This window comes from Danio rerio, chromosome 23, assembly GCF_052040795.2.
Source record: "Danio rerio strain M-AB ecotype USA chromosome 23, GRCz13ab, whole genome shotgun sequence".
Taxonomy (NCBI): domain Eukaryota; kingdom Metazoa; phylum Chordata; class Actinopteri; order Cypriniformes; family Danionidae; genus Danio; species Danio rerio.
The window spans coordinates 37,701,541-37,719,247 of NC_141043.1; the positions used below are offsets into that span (position 1 = coordinate 37,701,541).

Sequence of the window (17,707 nt, forward strand, 5' to 3'; positions counted from 1 at the left end):
AATATTATTTTACTTGATATTTTTCAAGGAACCAGTAGTTAATAGCATGAATTGTGACCTAAACTAGCTTCTTTATCAGTATAAAAGCACATCATTGTTATGGTCATTCTGATCACTAAATCAATGTTATAAAGACAGACAGTGGCATTTATCAACACGCCTGCCATGTCAGCTCATAACCTAAGGGGCTTTAAAAAAATGTAATAAAATAAAATTTCTGCATGTGCATATATGTGTGTATGATGTTCGTCACGTATGGAATAAGTTGCCGGATCATGGTTATTCATAATTGGGTCATGCGTGTGTTTCTCCTCACCTTGTGTTGGAGGCCTCCATTGGCCTCATGGGATCTCACACTTGCACAAGCAATTAATTACTCTCCGCCATGTCTCCACGATGACCACGGGCTGAATAATGAGCGTTATTATTCATCCAGTCTCAAGTAGACGCACACTTTTCCCCAAGCTCCCTTCCGACTAAACACAGACCAATGTTTTCCACATTTTATATACAGACTGCATACGTGACCTTCAGATGTGAGTAGTAACGCGTTACATTTAATTTAGTAATTTTAGAGTATTTTTTTTTCTTTTAACTACTACTAAACAAAACAATATGAATGAGTTTGTCTTTGAAATATCCACAAAAAACTTATGTTATATATTTTTTGTACTTACGCTATCCCAAATGTTTCAAAAGAAGTTTAAATTCTCAGAAATAAGCTATTTAATAAGTACACACATACACATTTTTTATTTAAATTATAATAACTATAGTTATATAATAACACAATAATTATCTCAAAATATGCTTTAACATTACACTCAAAATATATATTTGGGCCTGACAAAAAAGTCAAGACAACAAATATATTTGCTTATATGTTGCTTTAACTTGTTTTAATAAGATAATCAGGTTCCAATTAAATTCCTTTAACTTAATATTTTTGTCAGTTTGATTAATGTGAGTTGAGATGACTAGAAAAGTTTGATTGATTCAACTTATTCTGATTGTATTCAAAATTTCCATCCATTTGGATTTGCAGACTTGTAACATAATTAAACTAATAAACTTAATGTGATCTATATTTGTTAATTAAATAAATAAATATATATTAAATATAATAAAATAAATATTTGTCTAGTATTATTAAGGAATATAATGTATTTTAAATGCTTCTTATTAATTCATCTATTGTGTGAAGTATGGAGTTGCGTCAATTTTGCCCCCAAGTAAAGAATTCTTATAGAATTATAAAAATTAATTATTTTTCTTACAGCTAGATACACTCCAAAAATGCGTTGATTGTTCAAAGTTCTTGTTTAAATGATGCGGAACAATGCAATTATTAAGGTTTTTGGGACAGCTTATTTGTTTTATGTTCAAATCACTTCGATTTTGTAAAAAAAATAAAAATTCCTTCATGTTGTTCCAACACAAATCGATTCTGTGGAACCCAGCATTTATTTTACAGTGTATATTTATACTATTCTCAGATCTTTTAACTGATTAAATTAGAAAAGTGTTACATCATTAAGGTGCTTCAGAGCTGACTTTTTCTTTTAAGATACAATATCTCTATTTATAATTAACTCTTTGATTAACAACTTTCCAGGGAGTTTACATTGAAGGACAGCTATACAAACTGCAAAAATCACATATTTGGAAAACCCCTACAACCCTGTCTTCAATACAGTGCGGTATTTCCCTGTGTGATTTCATTAAACATGCCAGAGTCTCTGATGTTAATAATAAGACTGTAACATGCTGGTTTACATTTAATCTCAGTTTATATCGCATAAACAGAACAAACAGACTTGCAGGGAGATATATGACTTATACATCTCTCGATGTAGTCTGAAAATCAACTTTTTTTCCTTAATTTTAATTAGACTAGGAGTTTACTTTTAACTATAATTTTCTGACTTTATTTTATTACTCTCACTTAATAATTAATTATTAATGTTTTTACTTTTAATTTACTAGAATAATTGTTTCTATAAGCAATCTTACATTTAACAAAATTATTTTTTTGTTGCTTGTTTAAACTAATTACGTAAAATGAGCTTAACCTGTTAGCCAGCACTCAATTTTGGGGATTTACACCTACCTAAATTTAAATAGTAACAGTTCCTGGCTCCAGTAAGCTACAAACACAAATTTATCATCATTGGAAAGAAGACACTTTGAGCTTTACTGTGGTAAAAGGAGAAGTTATATGTTAAAAAATATAAAAGGTTATACATTATGAAGTTATGAGGAAATTTTTTTTATTGTGTTTTATTTTAGTTTTCCATATAGAAACACAGGAAAACATTAATGTAATGTCCTAGAAAAAATATGACTTGAAAGCCAAGTATTTCATATGTTTATATTTTAAATTTCATGAAGATAGCTTGCAAAATGAGATTACTGTTAAAGGTTTTCTGAGGCTATGTCGATGTCCTTAGACGATTCTTGAGATTTTTTTGGGACAACTTAAATGTATTATGTTCAATTCACTTAAATGTGTTAAGTTAACTTAATCGATGTGTGTTGGGACAACATGAATGAATTGCGTGGAACCCTGCAGTTTTTATAGTTTACTTATACACAAAAAAAGATGTTTGTTTAGACTACTAATTTAAAATGAGCATAAACAACACAGTACTTGACTTTGTTTTGAGACAACTTAATATTTTTATGTGTAATATACTTAAATTGGTAACAAATGTAAACTTTATTCCTTCATGTTGTCCCAACACCAATCAATTGTGTAGAACCATGAGATGTTTACAGTGTATAGTCATTACAGCTAATATTTCTAAGTTATGATAAGTTTAACTTAATATTTTTAGTCAGTTGGATTGATATAAGTTGAGATGACTAGAAACGTTCACTTGATTCAACTCAAACTGTTTAAAACAGGAATAATTTTGTTTACAGTGTACTTGAGTAAAAATTTTGACTTGATCCCACCACTGTAGACCCTTGCATAAGAACAATGCACCCTTTAGTTGTCACCACTCATTTTTTGTGGTCACATGACCTCAGTTGCATGGTGCGACCTCTGCAATTAGCATTAAATACGCCGTTTGTCTGACTGAGGTGAAAGCGTAGTGTAATGTCAAAGACATGTAAATGATGATATGAATAAATCATGTCTGTTTATTGGACGGCCATCGGAGAACAGTGGTGGCCGTTGTTAAGATGGGACGCTTGTGTAGGAGGGCTCTTTAAAGTTAAATGGATCTGGGACGCTGGTGAGGAGATGTGGGCAGCAGGAGTGTGAGGGGTTTACATGTCTGCTTAGGGAAGAATGTGTGTTTGGGAGCGCAGAGGTCATTTGTGGTTTGCGTTTGATCAGAGTGGAACGTTGAGAGGAGCTGCCAGTGATCGGCTGTCAGAAGAAAGGCCTCTTGAGCGGAGGCTGTTCAGCGGTTTGCCCTTGACCTTGTGTCTTTCAGAGAGTTGTCAACTGACTCCTTCGCTTTCATTCAGACTCTTTTATTTCTGACAGACATATATCAGGATTTTGTTATTATATTATATATGTTTTTTGACATGTCCAGCTTGAAGCTGTTGTGTTGTTCAATTAAATTCTTTTGATTGATTTATTCGCATAATTTCACATTTAGAGATTCACATTTACAGTTTAAGACAAAATGATTTGCCCTCTTGGGAAATATTAATTCTTTTTCAAGTATTAATACATAATATTCCAAGTGCATATTTTAAGTACAGAATATTTTACCAGTATTTTACTTGTATTTATTTCAAGTTCAATATTTTATTTTATTTATTATAACTGTTTTTTTAATATAATTTCAGTTTTTTTATTTAATTTAATTTAATTTAATTTAATTTAATTTAATTTAATTTAATTTAATTTAATTTAATTTAATTTAATTATTTTCATTAAAAAATGATAGTAAACTTTTGCAAATTTATTGGCAGGTAAAAATTTTATTTTTATTTGTAAAAAGTACTCAGTCTACAACAAATTTACAATTTACAAAAAAGCCCAATAGTGTTTGCAGATATCACAATCCTCATCTTTGTTAGCAAGCGAAACATGTATTTTATTTATTGTATTACTTGCATGTTTGCTTGATTATTGCTTGTTTTGGCAAAGCATTGTGGTTGGACAATTTTATTTTTAATTTAATTTTATTTTCCCTCAATAATTCTACATTTTATTGCAAGTTAATTTCATATAGCGCCTTTAAGAAGCATCTCAATGCACTTTATATACATAAAAATGTACAGAAGTAAAAGATACATACAAAAATACATGCATAAATGACTAAACAAAAAACAAAACAAAGCAATTGTAATAAAAACAAAGAAATATTTTAAAGGTTATGTGATCATTCAAAAACACTTAGGGATTCCGCATTGCAAATATCAGAGGGTAGAGCATTTCACAATTTTGGTGCCAATGAAGATAATGTCTGATCCCCATATTTTATTTTATTTTATTTTATTTTATTTTATTTTATTTTATTTTATTTTATTTATTTTTATTTTATTTTTTTTTATTTTGTTTTATTTATTTTGTGTTTGTTTTATTTTAATGTTAGTATTATTTTTCTATTAAAATAGATGAAAAAAGAAAAAGAAAAGTGTCAATGAATTGTAAATTCAAATAAATAAAATACTTTTTTATTAGAAATCTAAATTAAATACGAAATTTAAGCTTTTTTGTGCATTAGAATTTATTAATAGTATTATTATTATTATTATTTGTAAAAAGACAATAGCAAACAGGCAATCAAGTGAGTGCTTTCCGAGGTGGTGAATGGATGAAGGTGTCAGCAGTGCAGTAATTCCTCTGATGCTCATGCTGTCTGATGCGTGTTGTGAGTTCATCATGGCGAGATGTCATGACGGACACGAGCAAAGGCAATTTTCAGTTTTCCGTCCCCGCTTTCCACTGTGACAGCTACTCAGTTATAGTAGAAGTAAGTCTGTCGTGCTGACACTTAAATCAGTACTGCAGACACCGATGTGGATATACCGGATATTGACTGCAGTGTCAGAACAAACGCGGCTGATTTCATCACTTGCAACATGACAGACAGGTGAAGTCATAAAGATCAGATTTGAGGAAGAAAGTCTGATTTATGTCTTCGGTGAACAAAGCACATGTTTGCTGTATTTATTTATTTATTTTTTCTGCTTTGTTGCGTTAACCATCAAAGTAAGGGGGAAAATATGTGAAAACAAAAATAAAAAATCATAAATATTTGTTCTTTTATTTGTTATTTTTTTTTAATTTATGTTTCATCTTTTGTATGTTTTTGTTTGGTTAAGTAGGTAGAGTGTTTATACATGCTAAAGATGTTTGTTTTCTTTTTTGTTTGTAGTTAGGTAGTATTTTAGTTTTGTTAGCCAATGCTCTGAAGTCGCTTTTCTCTATATTCTTTAATTGTTCAATTGATTTTATTTATATATATATATATATATATATATATATATATATATATATATATATATATATATATATATATATATATATATAATTGTTTTCAACAACTTATTGACCAGTTTAAGATCTAAATGCTGGTGAGAAATAAACACTTTTTTTTTAGGATATTTGTGCATTTTTTTTTCATTTTGACAGTCTTGTCGTTGATCGCAGTTCTAAGAGCAACATATAATAGCTTGACTTTAAGTTGATCATTTGGGAAAAGTGGCAGAAGGTAGTTTTTTCTGATTATTCATCTGTTGAACTGCATCCCAATCATCACACATACTGCAGAAAACCTATTGGAACCCGCATGGACTCAAGATTTTCACAGAAATCAGGCAAGTTTAGTAATGGAAAGATCATGGTTTGGGGTTACATTCAGTATTGGGGCATGCAAGAGATCTGCAGAGTGGATGGCAACATCAACAGCCATCAAGACATTTGTGCTGCCCATTACATTATAAACCACAGGAGAGGGCAAATTCTTTAGCAGGATAGCACTCCTTCTCATACTTCAGCCTCCACCTTAAAGTTACTGAAAGCAAAGAAGGTCAAGGTGCTTCAGGATTGGCCAGCCCAGTCACCAGAAATTAATACTATTGAGCTTGCTGGGGTAAGATGAAGGAGGAGGCATTGAAGATGAATCCAAAGAATCTTGATGAACTCTGGGAGTCCTGCAAGAGTGCTTTCTTTGCTATTCCAGAAGTCTTTATTAATAATTTATCTAAGTCATTGCAGAGATGTATGGATGCAGTCATACAAGCTCATTGGAGTCATACAAAATAGTAATTCTCTTTCCACTGCACCATGACTTTATATTCGATACTGGACATTATTTCTGTTCAGCAACAAGACTTTTGTCTAAGCAAAGTCAGATCTTACTGTCCTAATTAAATAATTAGAAATCAAGGCATGATCATATTTTATTTTGATAAAATGAGCGTAATCTAGAGGCCTTTGCCTTTCATATAAGTCACTTCTGAAACCGAATGATCTACTGGGATTTAAGTTATTATTTGTTGTTCCTAAAACTTAGATAAGCAACAAGACTTTGTCAGGTAGTGTTAGATTTACAAATGATGTATTAAAGCAAACCGATACAATGGATGAGAGATGTGATTTAAACAAGGGATTTTATTGTTTATGATTTTGTTGTAAGGATGAACAGCACAGCGTGTGTAATTGCGAAGTCAGTGTTTACACATGCGGTTAATTCAAAATCTTTCACACGTTAAAATAATTTAATGCAAATAACGCAAATTGCTGAACCATGCAAAACTGCATCATTAATGTAATTTGTGTCATGCAATTAAAGAGTCTTGGTGTGCATAAATGTATGGATTAAATGGACTTAATACGTCTACTTTTTGGAAAAATCAGTGCAGTAAATAGAGTTTTGGTTGAATTTATTTAGTCTGATGGTTTACTCTGCTAGTTTTAGCAGGTGATGCCCAAATAAACATGTTAAACCAGATAAACCACAATATCACTATAGATTATTTTTAGTATTTGTAATATTTTAAGGTTTTTACTTAGCAATACAGTACTATTTTATAATTGCAATTAATCACACTTTTTTCTGGCAATTAGGTGCGACAGTCACACCTTTTGGCTCCAAGTAACATGAAAAATCAGACTACAAATATGGCTAATTTCATTAAAAATATAATTGTTAATCGTTTTTTAAAATAATATTTCAACAATATAACTATTAAAAGAGCTAACTAAACTGAAAAAAACTTATATAAAATTGAGTTTTATTTTGATTAAAATGCTGACTTGTTTAATATAAAATAAAACATTCTAAATAATACAATAAATAATATAATACTATATAAACAATACTAAAAACAGAAATGAGAGCAAAGTAAAAAACTGAGAACTACTAATTTGTTTTTTAAGATCACTGTCAAAATAATACCACACATAAATAAGTAAATAAATAAATAAATCCATAAAGAGCCTTTAAATAATATGTAAAGCTTTAATAAATAAATTAATTAATTAATTAATCCAAGAAATAAAGAAAGGTTTGACCTGTATTTTGTATGTTCAGGTGAACTGTAAAAAGTAAACCTCAGCCTCATTGGTCAGCTATTATATGTGTGTGTATATGTGTATTTCCACACGTGTGTGTATATGTTGGAGACAATCGACACCAAATGAGATGTGTCAGAAAGCAAATTGGAAATGCCAATTTCACTTACATTCAAGCGACGTGCTTCACGCCTAAACTCTGCCACTTGTTTCATGTGTAAATGAATGACTTCCACTCTGTAATTTAGATTTTTGAGCTCTCCCTCATGCCCTCTCTCTATTTTGCCTTATTTCCATCTGGCTTCCTTATTTCGGTGCGACCCCTCTCTTCATCCAGAAACAGCCAGACAAATCACATTTTTCTCTGCACGCTGGTTGGTTCTGAGTCATTAGCTTTACTTTTCGAGACTACCCACCTTTCTTTCACATGCAATGACTGGGTTTAAATTATAAGTTGCACCTTTTTGGGATTTTGGAAAGTTTAATTTAGATTTTGTGAAGTTTCGTTTAGAATTTGGAAAGTTCCATTTAGATATTTGGTAAGTTCCATTTAGAATTTAGAAAAAGGTTCCCTTTAGATTTTGGAAAGACATTCCATTTCAATTTTGAAAAGTTCCATATATATTATTGGGAGTTTGATTTAGAATTTGGGAAGTTTCATTTAGATTTAGGGGAGTTCCATTTACATGTAGATTTTGGGAGGTTCCATTTTGGGAACTTCCATTTAGATTTTGGGGAGTTTCATTTAGAATTTTGAAGTTCTGTTTAGATTTTGGGGAGTTTCATTTAGATTTAGGGGAGTTCCATTTACATGTAGATTTTGGGAGGTTGCATTTTTGGTAAGTTCCATTTAGAATTTCGAAAGTTCTGTTTAGATTTTAGGAGGTTCCATTTAGAAAAAATAAAACAATGTTTCGTCTTTGAATGTGACGTTAGTATAAAAAGTATATCTGTAGTGTTGACCGTGTTTTGTTTTTCTAAATTTTTGGAAGTTCCATTTAGAATCTGAAGAGAAGTTTCATTCAGAATCTGGAAATGAGTTCTGTTTAGAATTTGAAAAGTTCCATTTAGATTTTGGGGAGTTCCATTTATAATTTGGGAAGGTTAATTTATAATTTGGAAAGTTCCATTTATAATTTGGAAAGAGGTTCTGTTTAGAATTTGGAAATTCCATTTACATTTAGATTTTGGAAAGTTTCATTTAGATTTTGGGGAGTTTTATTTATATTTTTGGCCATTCCATTTTAACTTTGGGAAGTTCCTTTTAAATATTTGGGAAAATATTTAAATTAAAAATAATAATAATAATAACTGAAACAATGTTTGGTATTTAAATGTGGCATTAGCATATTGTAAAGTATATCTGTAGAATTTACCGCATCTTGTTTTTCTAAATAATTTTCTCTTTGTACTCTGTACTGTACAGCAATATTCAATATACATATACAATGCCTAGCATAAATGAGTACATCCCTTACATATATCTCATTCATTAATTTTCTTTTCAGCTTAGTTCCTTTATCAATCCGGAGTCGTCACAGCGGAATGAACCGCCAACTTATCCAGCACATGTTTTTACGAAGCGAATGCCCTTCCAGCTGCAACCCATCTCTACAAAGCATCAATACACACTCATTTATACTCATACACTACAGACAATTTAGCCTACCCAATTCACCTGTACCGCATGTCTTTTACTGTGGGGGAAAACGGAGCACCAGGAGGAAACCCATGCGAACGCAGGGAGAACATGCAAACTCTACACAGAAATGCCAACTGACCCAGCCGAGGCTCGAACCAGCGACCTTCTTGCTGTGAGGTGACAGCACTACCTACTGCGCCACTGCATCGCCTTACATATTTCTCTTTAGAATTAATATTTCCTTTATAGGATTCAAGGTTTCTAAAACTAGAACAAAATAACTAAATGTGTATCAGCTCATAGACAGACCAGCTGATAGACCCAACTTTATGTGTTTTTTTTTATCTGTGTTTGCACTTGGCTAGGAGAGGTGAACTGATGACTATCATGGCCAATCGCAGTCATTTCTGTTGAGCATGTGAACACAATGGCCAATCAGAATGTGCTTAAGAGCATTTAAATGTTGGAAATGTGCATTTTTAAAATTGTATTACCGATTGGTACCAAAGTCAATACTTTCATTAACCCTCGTTCTAGAGCACAATACATGCTTACGTGCTAGGTAACCTTATGACTAACATACTCATTCTACATCTAAAAATTCATCTTAATTAAATACAAACAGGACCGTTAACTTTTATTTGAAGTTTCTTTCGTCTGTTTGAAACGAAAAAAGATATTTTAATGGAAAAAACTAGTTGCTTGAACTATCCCTTTAAATGACACCTCATCATCCTTTTTTTTATTTCACTGATTGTTTAAACTACGTTACTCCCATATTTGATGCAAAGCATCATGGGGTGTAGAGAGAAGCTGGATAAGTGTGCTGGATGTCTGCCGCTGTTTATCAGTGCTCGGGAATGAGAGTGGCCGTAGAAGCGAGGCTCCTGTCAGGCTGGAGTGTTTTCACCTCCTTTCGTATTGATTTGACACTCACACAATTGCGTGATGAGAATCCCGACTCGTCCGTCTCACTCCGCTGCGCCCTTCGTCTCACTCTCTTTTCTTCTGTCTCTCTCAAGGATGCACACTTAAATGGCAAGATTTACATGGAGCGAGATAAGCCGGCATGTTTCATTCATTGGCTGCCATTTCAGCAGGGTTCGCTTGTGTTTTTCTTAGCTCTTCTTCATCCCGTCGGCCCCCGGTTTGCATGTTAGGATCAGTGAAGTAAAACCACTGATGCAATACACAACAATATGGTCCAATAGGAGAGATGCATACTTAAACAAATCTGCGCTATAGATTTGTTGGTTGTTTTGTCTTGGGTTGTGGGGATTTGCTTTATTTTGGGGGTTGTGGTAGTGGGTAAAGAAATACGATTGGGTTCAAGAGCGCTTTTCGTGTTGTTTTTGTGCCTTTTTTGTGACTTACTGACAGATTGTGTATAGATTAGTGATCTTTTTAGTAGCTTTATGTTTCTTCTATGATTTAGACTGGATAAGGGGTTTTGATGGGGATCAAAATATGTTGCAAGACAAATTTAAACTCTCAGTTCAGTCTTGAGCGATATATATGAGCAATATCACATGAGTAGAAGTGCAACATGGCTGTATATCGGCACTGATAAGTAGCGTGTGTTGGCTTGAGGGCGCAGGTCAAGTGCCTTAGTGTCCCACCATTGACCAGTACAGCCATATTTCACTGCTACAAGTGCAATATTGCGTTTATACAACAATTTGATGACATAATTGTGTATATAAAAAAGAAAATCAAACACAGGGAGTCTCAAAAACCCTTGTGTACAAGGAACTACTTTCTTCCACCATTCATTCACAACTGCAGCTACGTTCAGAACAGCAGAAACCATTGCTACTTCACAGTTGTCACCGTAGATCTAGTATTTGAATGATTCTCTAGCTTAATATCTAAAGTGATGATTAAACAGGTAATTCTTGTTCACATTTTAGGATTATATGGCTGAAATGCCATCAGTCTACAGATATTTCTCTGTTGAAATTGGGATATGACAATAAATAACGCAAAAAAAGCCAAATCAAAGCAAACATTACCAGTTTATGTGGTATACAGCAGTACACAATACAAAACAGAGAGATTGACTTAGAATGTCATTAACCTGATTCATAATGATTTGTTTAGCTGTAGTTGTTGTAGCTGTAGTTATGTTGGAAAATCGCTGAGTTTTTCTCCCTCTAAGGACTTACTCTGTGGTCTCTGTCAACATCCTGTAGTGTCCTCTGCTTGTCGCTAATGAAGAGTCGGTTGGAGCGCTGTTATTGCAGAATATCGCATGGCTATCAGCCAATCAGATATATACACATAGCTTCATTAGTTTAGGTCAGACAGAAAATACATACATAAATAAAATATACATAATATTGTTACATATAGGTATATAAACATGCCAAAAAAATCATGCACTGATACAAGTCACCAAACAAGAAATTATCAGAAAAAAAAACAATTATACACTAAACTAGTATATAAATAATAAGGTAAATTATCACATATGTACACACTGTAAAACTCAACAGTCAACTTTATTAAATGAAATGAGCGTAGTTAACTCAAAATTGACTGAAAGTTAATTCTACTCAGTTGAAAAGAGTTTTGAACTCAGTGTTGAAGATAATGAGTTAATTAAATACCTCATTACTTCAACTTAAAGTAAGCAAGTTAAAAGTACTCATATTGTTTAGGTTTTTTTTTTTAACTCAAATGGTTTGTAGCAATCGATTTCCTCAAATGGTTTGAGTTGCCTTAACTTATTGGGTTTTACAGTACTCAGTTGGTTCGAGTTCTCTTCATTTATAGGGTTTTACTGTGCTCAAATTGCTTCATGTACTCAAATGGATTAAATAGACAGTACTCAATAGGATTTGTTTTTGAACTTAAATGGTTTGTTGCAATCGGTTTTCTCAAATTGTTTGAGTTACCTTAACATTTTGGGTTTTACAGTGATGCAAACATGCTGTAAGATAACATAAAAATAATAATAAACAAACAATATGAAAAAAATATATAAATAAAATAAAAAATAAAATTAAATAAAATTAAAAAACAATAAAGTTATAAGTGCCTCTTTAAAAAAATCTTTAATTCTACTCATTAGTTTTTGAACTTAAATGGTTTGAGTTACCTTAAGTTATTGGGTTTTACAGTGTAAGAATAAGTCATCTTGTCAGTAAAGTTGCTAAGGCTCTAGTATCAGTCTGTGATGAATTTGATTCAGCATATTCTGGCAGGATTCCAAACAGTGCTGTTGTCTTCAGCAATACTTTTGCTAATTTAAAATATTTTGTGTGTGTGTGTGTGTGTTTAGTCATGGAAATAATGACAATAAATTGGAATTATTAAACTAAAAATAAAACTCTAATTCAAAATGATATTTCCCACATGTAACTTTTTGAAATTGCATTAAACAGTATTGAAAAGTGTCCTAATAACACACGACACAACAAGATTCCATTGATAAGTAATTTGGCTGTCTGCACCAAACACAATGTCACAACAGAAACATTTAAATACCAGCTACTCATTTCAATACCAACCACTGTCCTCCCAAACAAATGGAACGGGCTATAATCTAATATATGTGTGTGTGTGTGTGTGTGTGTGTGTGTGTGTGTGTGTGTGTGTGTGTGTGTGTGTGTGTGTGTGTGTGTGTGTTTACCCTATTTAACATTATTAAAAGTACATAACGGATGTTGTTTTCACTGAGTCACAGATCTGACTTTTATTTTCAAACCGTTTGCTAGCTAGTTTATTTTCAAGATCAAGAACATCCAAAATTGCACTCTCTCTCTCTCTCTGTTTTTGGTAGCAAGGAGGCATGCCATTAGGCTTGAAATAGAAATAATCGATGCACAATTCAAAGGCATATTTCCCACATAAGCACCAAAACACATCTTATTGTAGCACATTTGGACTTTTGAACAGATTTTTTTTGCACTGCAGTACAAGGACAGGAGGTGAGATAGACAGCAAAAATGTTGCAAGCCAGATTTAAACTTTCATTTCCTGCACAACCTCCATAACCTGAATGTTTCCAACAATTTGTGTGTGTGTGTGTGTGTGTGTGTGTGTGTGTGTGTGTGTGTGTGTGTGTGTGTGTGTGTGTGTGTGTGTGTTTGTGTTTGTGTTTGTGTGTTTGTGTGTTATTTTGGACTATTTTTGTCTTTTTTGATGTCAGTAGCACAATAGAGAGAGAGAAAGCGATAGCCTAATAGGATCGAGAAATGTCGAGAGCCTAATTCAAACTCATTTCTCCCACATTTCGGTATTTTGAGCCCTCTTTTTGTCTTTTCGGTGTATAAACACTGTCGATAGAGGACAGATAAGTGATGATGAAAAGTGGGAGTAATCAATCTGAAAATGATGTGTTTTTTGGTCGCACAGTGTCATGCTACTTATATTTTGTGCCTTTTTTGTGTTTTTGGTGGATAGACACACTTTAGGGACAGAAATTAATGGTGATTACTGGAAAAAGTGTGAATTAAACATCTCTGAATAATACTAGATACAAAAAAAGAATGTTTGTATAAGCGGCACTTATACATTTTGCAGTGCTTACATTAATTGAAAGTTGTTGAAGAAACTAAACTTTCCTGTTGATATTTTGTGACTATTTTTTTTAGGAGCTAAATTCAGTTACATCAGGATTGAGTCATATTTGTCTTTTTTTTCTCTCTCTCTCTCTCTCTTTCTCTCCAGTATGACTATGAAGGAAATGACATCAGCGACCTGCCTGTGGACCTCTCCGTTGTGTGGAATGGAGATTTCGTCATTGACAACCCCTACAATATCCAAGGTAAATCTCGCCTCAGTCTGACACATCCATTCCTCCATCCGCTTGTTAAGTCTGACTTCACCCGTCACAGTGTCTGGGTCCGAAAGCTGTATCAGATGGCAAAAGCGAACAACAAATGGCACTAATATACTCTCACAGTGTGTTAAGCTAAACATATTAACAAATGCATATCGTTCATGTGTTTGATCACTGTGTATATATTATAATCTTTCAAATTATGTTAGATATAGATGTGCATTTCTAACAACTAAAGTTTTACATTTCAAAGCTGATTTTTGCAGTTTTTTGATTTGTTTGAACCCTCAGATTACAGATTTTCAAATAGTCGTATCTCGGCTTAATATTGTCATATCCTAACAAAGTATAGAGTTGAAGTCAGAATTATTAGACCTCCTTTGAATTAGTTTTTTCAAATTTTTCCAAAGTGATGTTTAACAGAGCAAGGCATTTTTCACAGAATGTCCTTTAGGGCACTATCATACACCTGGCGCAATAAGGCGCAAAACCTGTATGGCACCAGTTGTTGCTATTTTCAGACCAGCGCAACTCTAAATTTAATGCTGTGCGCCTCATTGTTTAAATAGCTAATCCATTTGCACTACTTTGTGGACTTTGTTGGCGCCTTGCTATTATGAGAAAATAAAATAGAGCGCGCCATTGACCAAAAAAAGCTGGTCTAAAGCTGGCTTTCGCCTATGTGGATCCAAATGTTTACACATTTCATAATACACACAGGATGTACAGCATTACACAAATATCTTTACATATAAAAAAAGGATTAAAATGTTAATCCTTTTTTTAGCTTATTCATGACAAAGTGTAGTATTATTATTTATGTACATATTTATATTTGTTTTAATAAAGCAAGTTTAAATTTGTCCACCTGTGGAGTTTCGGAGGCATCTACATCACCATATGAGGCAAAAGAACAGGACAGGGATACTTTGGATGTGGTTTTATAACCACATTTCGTTATTATTATTCACTTATTAATTTGCTGGAAATTAGAACTGAATTTAGAAATAGTTTTGGATTAAATCTTTGCGCTTAACAAATAAAATTAAATATGTAGGCTAATGGATGTCTTTAGTTGAGTGCTTACAACACAGTTTCCTTATCCATGAACGTTGAAGAGTAAAAGTTAAGTAAAGAAAAAGAGGCTGATTGGAAGAGGCTTATTCTTTATCCTTGCGCTGCAGATGGTCTGTTTAACTGTTTTCTCGCTAGTGAAGCATGCAGTTTTTCCACTTGCAAAGTCCGCCATGTAAACAACAAATGCACCATGGTTCAACGCAACTGACTCTTAAAGAGAATTGGAGATGAGACTGATTGGTTTAATGCATGTTATGCTCAAAATACACTCATAAATCATTAAGAGAATAAGCTCAACCCTTTTAGACCATGTGCCGGGCCGTGGTCGTGCAAATTGTGCTTGCACAAGCTATAGAAAGCAGGCGGATAACAAATGAGAGGATGATCACTCGCGCTTACAGCTTTTGTGATCTACTGTTTCCTTGCGTGAAGCAACCGTGCATACAAATACGCAACTTGTGAGATCAGTTCTCCTTTAAATAGACTAGACAAAATGTTATGCTCCTGCACCCCCAGTCTTGCTGCTTTCAGGAGCTCCAGGTTTGTCTTTTTGTAAGCAGCACCGGTTGCTTTTGCTTTGACCATTCTTTGATCAGATATTAAGTGCACGTGATCATCCTTTCTTTATCACACATGCAGTTTTTTCACCTGCTTGCTTTTGCTTACAGTTATTTTTGTTAGTATGGTTTAGTTATAATTTTTTTACAATAACATTGCTTTAATAGGAGATTAACTCCCCATTCATGTGTAGTTAGCTGGTGATCTGGGAACTTTAGCCAGGACAGATTACTGTGCATATTTTAAAAGCATGGCAATAGTTATTTTTTAAATGTCTATTTTTTTTTTTTAAATAAAAAGTATAGTATACAGCTATATTTTGCTATATGTTGCTTGTGTTGACACGTTATTTAACATTTGAGTCTAAGAAATAATTATTTATTTATTTTTGATTTATTTATTATTTATTTCAGTATACATTTGGTAAGTCCTTAATTGTGAGCCCTGGAAAGTCATGTGAAATAAAAACTAATTTTAATGTGACACTATAAAACCACAACCCACTGAGCAAGCTCATACACAATACACAAAAAGTGAAAGGAATGAGGACTCATGTGGACATAGTACAATATCTAATTTAAATCAAGTAATTTTTGCATGACATGTCATATTTATGCATATAAAATATATTTTCCTAACAACAAAATTATGGCTAGTGAAAATGGCGAGTGGCTAGTAATGTTGGAAAACAACTAGCCACAGTGGCTGGTGATAAAAAAAAATAATAATATTGTCAAGCCCTGTTTATAACTGATTTTATAATACAAGGTCATAAATTTCACAACTTAAAAAGCCTATAGTCACTTTTTTGTCAGATCCAGGGTATCTGTAAGGATGAATTAAGGCTGATTTATGCCTTGCTTCTTTCAGTCCAGCTCATCTGGTAATTCCTCAGCACATCTCTGCAATACAATACAAAAACACGGTATTCAAAATGAATAAAAAGAACATCTGGTTAGAAAGTTTGCTTCTCAGACTGACTCTCCAAATAATTTGGAATGAGCGCTTTTGGTGATACTGGATCGAGTCCTGGTCCATTTGTTACTAATATTTCAAGTGTCAGGGCCTGTAAAGAGCTGTTTAGAGAGAGTTGTGAGTGAATGGTGACTCTGGAGGGTGATCCAATAGAGCAGCACACCTGGGCCAGATCAAGCTCTCGCAGCACATTGAGTGATGTAACGCGCTGCACTTTTTGCCGCCTTATTTTTCTCATCTCGTCGCTGTCGGCAACATCTGAAAAATGGTACAGGATGGAGAAGGTGGGAAATCACAGAGACACGTTCAGATACTGTGTTTTGGTAACATTAAGATGTTGTCTTGGTTAGTTGACAGAAAAGACAATAATTATTTTCTTAAGTTCTTTTTATTGTTTTTAATTTGCACTCACGGTTTGGGTCATTAAGTGTGGTTTAATAATAGTTTGTTTGAAAATACTAAAATGAATAAATGAATAAAAATGACAGTAAATATATTTGTTACAAAATATTTCTGTATAAAATATAATAATATAGTGATATATATTATATCATAATATATTATATTATAGATTATATTATATAATAATAATGATACTACTACTACTACTACTACTACTACTACTACTACTACTAATAATAATAATAATAATAATAATACTTACAATACTAAAAAATAAGTAATTAAACATGTAAATAATGCAATAAAAAAGTTAAATAAAACTGTTATTACTATTTAAAGACCTACATAATAACATTCTTTTTGGTTATTATTATTATTATTATTATTATTATTATTATTATTAAATGAAATAAAATAATATTATCAAAACTGTTGTTGTTACTATTTTTATTTATTTTTTATTATTTATTTGGTATTATTATTATTATAAAATTGAAATTAAATACAATACAAATAATAAAATTAAAACTGTGGTCATTATTATTATTATTATTATTTATTTATTGATTTGTACTTTTAAATTTTTTTATTATTGTTATAAAATAAAATACAATAAAAGTGATAGAACAAGTTAATAGAATACTGATAATAATAAAATAAAAACCTATTATTATTATTATTATCATTTTTATGTATTAATTATTTTTTTATTATTAGTGTAAAAATAAATTGTCTTAAAATAGTAAAATAAAAACTGTAATTATTATTATTATTATTA

At 32.2% G+C, this 17,707-nt stretch overlaps 1 protein-coding gene across 2 annotated transcripts in view; it reads left to right on the forward strand.

The window, feature by feature from the left end:
* The window catches only part of plxna1a (plexin A1a), a 423,762-nt gene that overhangs the window by 291,663 nt on the left and 114,392 nt on the right, over nucleotides 1–17,707 (forward strand). For both annotated transcript variants that reach the window (XM_087307529.1, XM_087307530.1), the window contains exon 11: nucleotides 13,806–13,902. In XM_087307529.1, coding sequence (XP_087163655.1) covers nucleotides 13,806–13,902 — 97 coding nt within the window. The remainder of the gene's footprint in view (nucleotides 1–13,805; nucleotides 13,903–17,707) is intronic.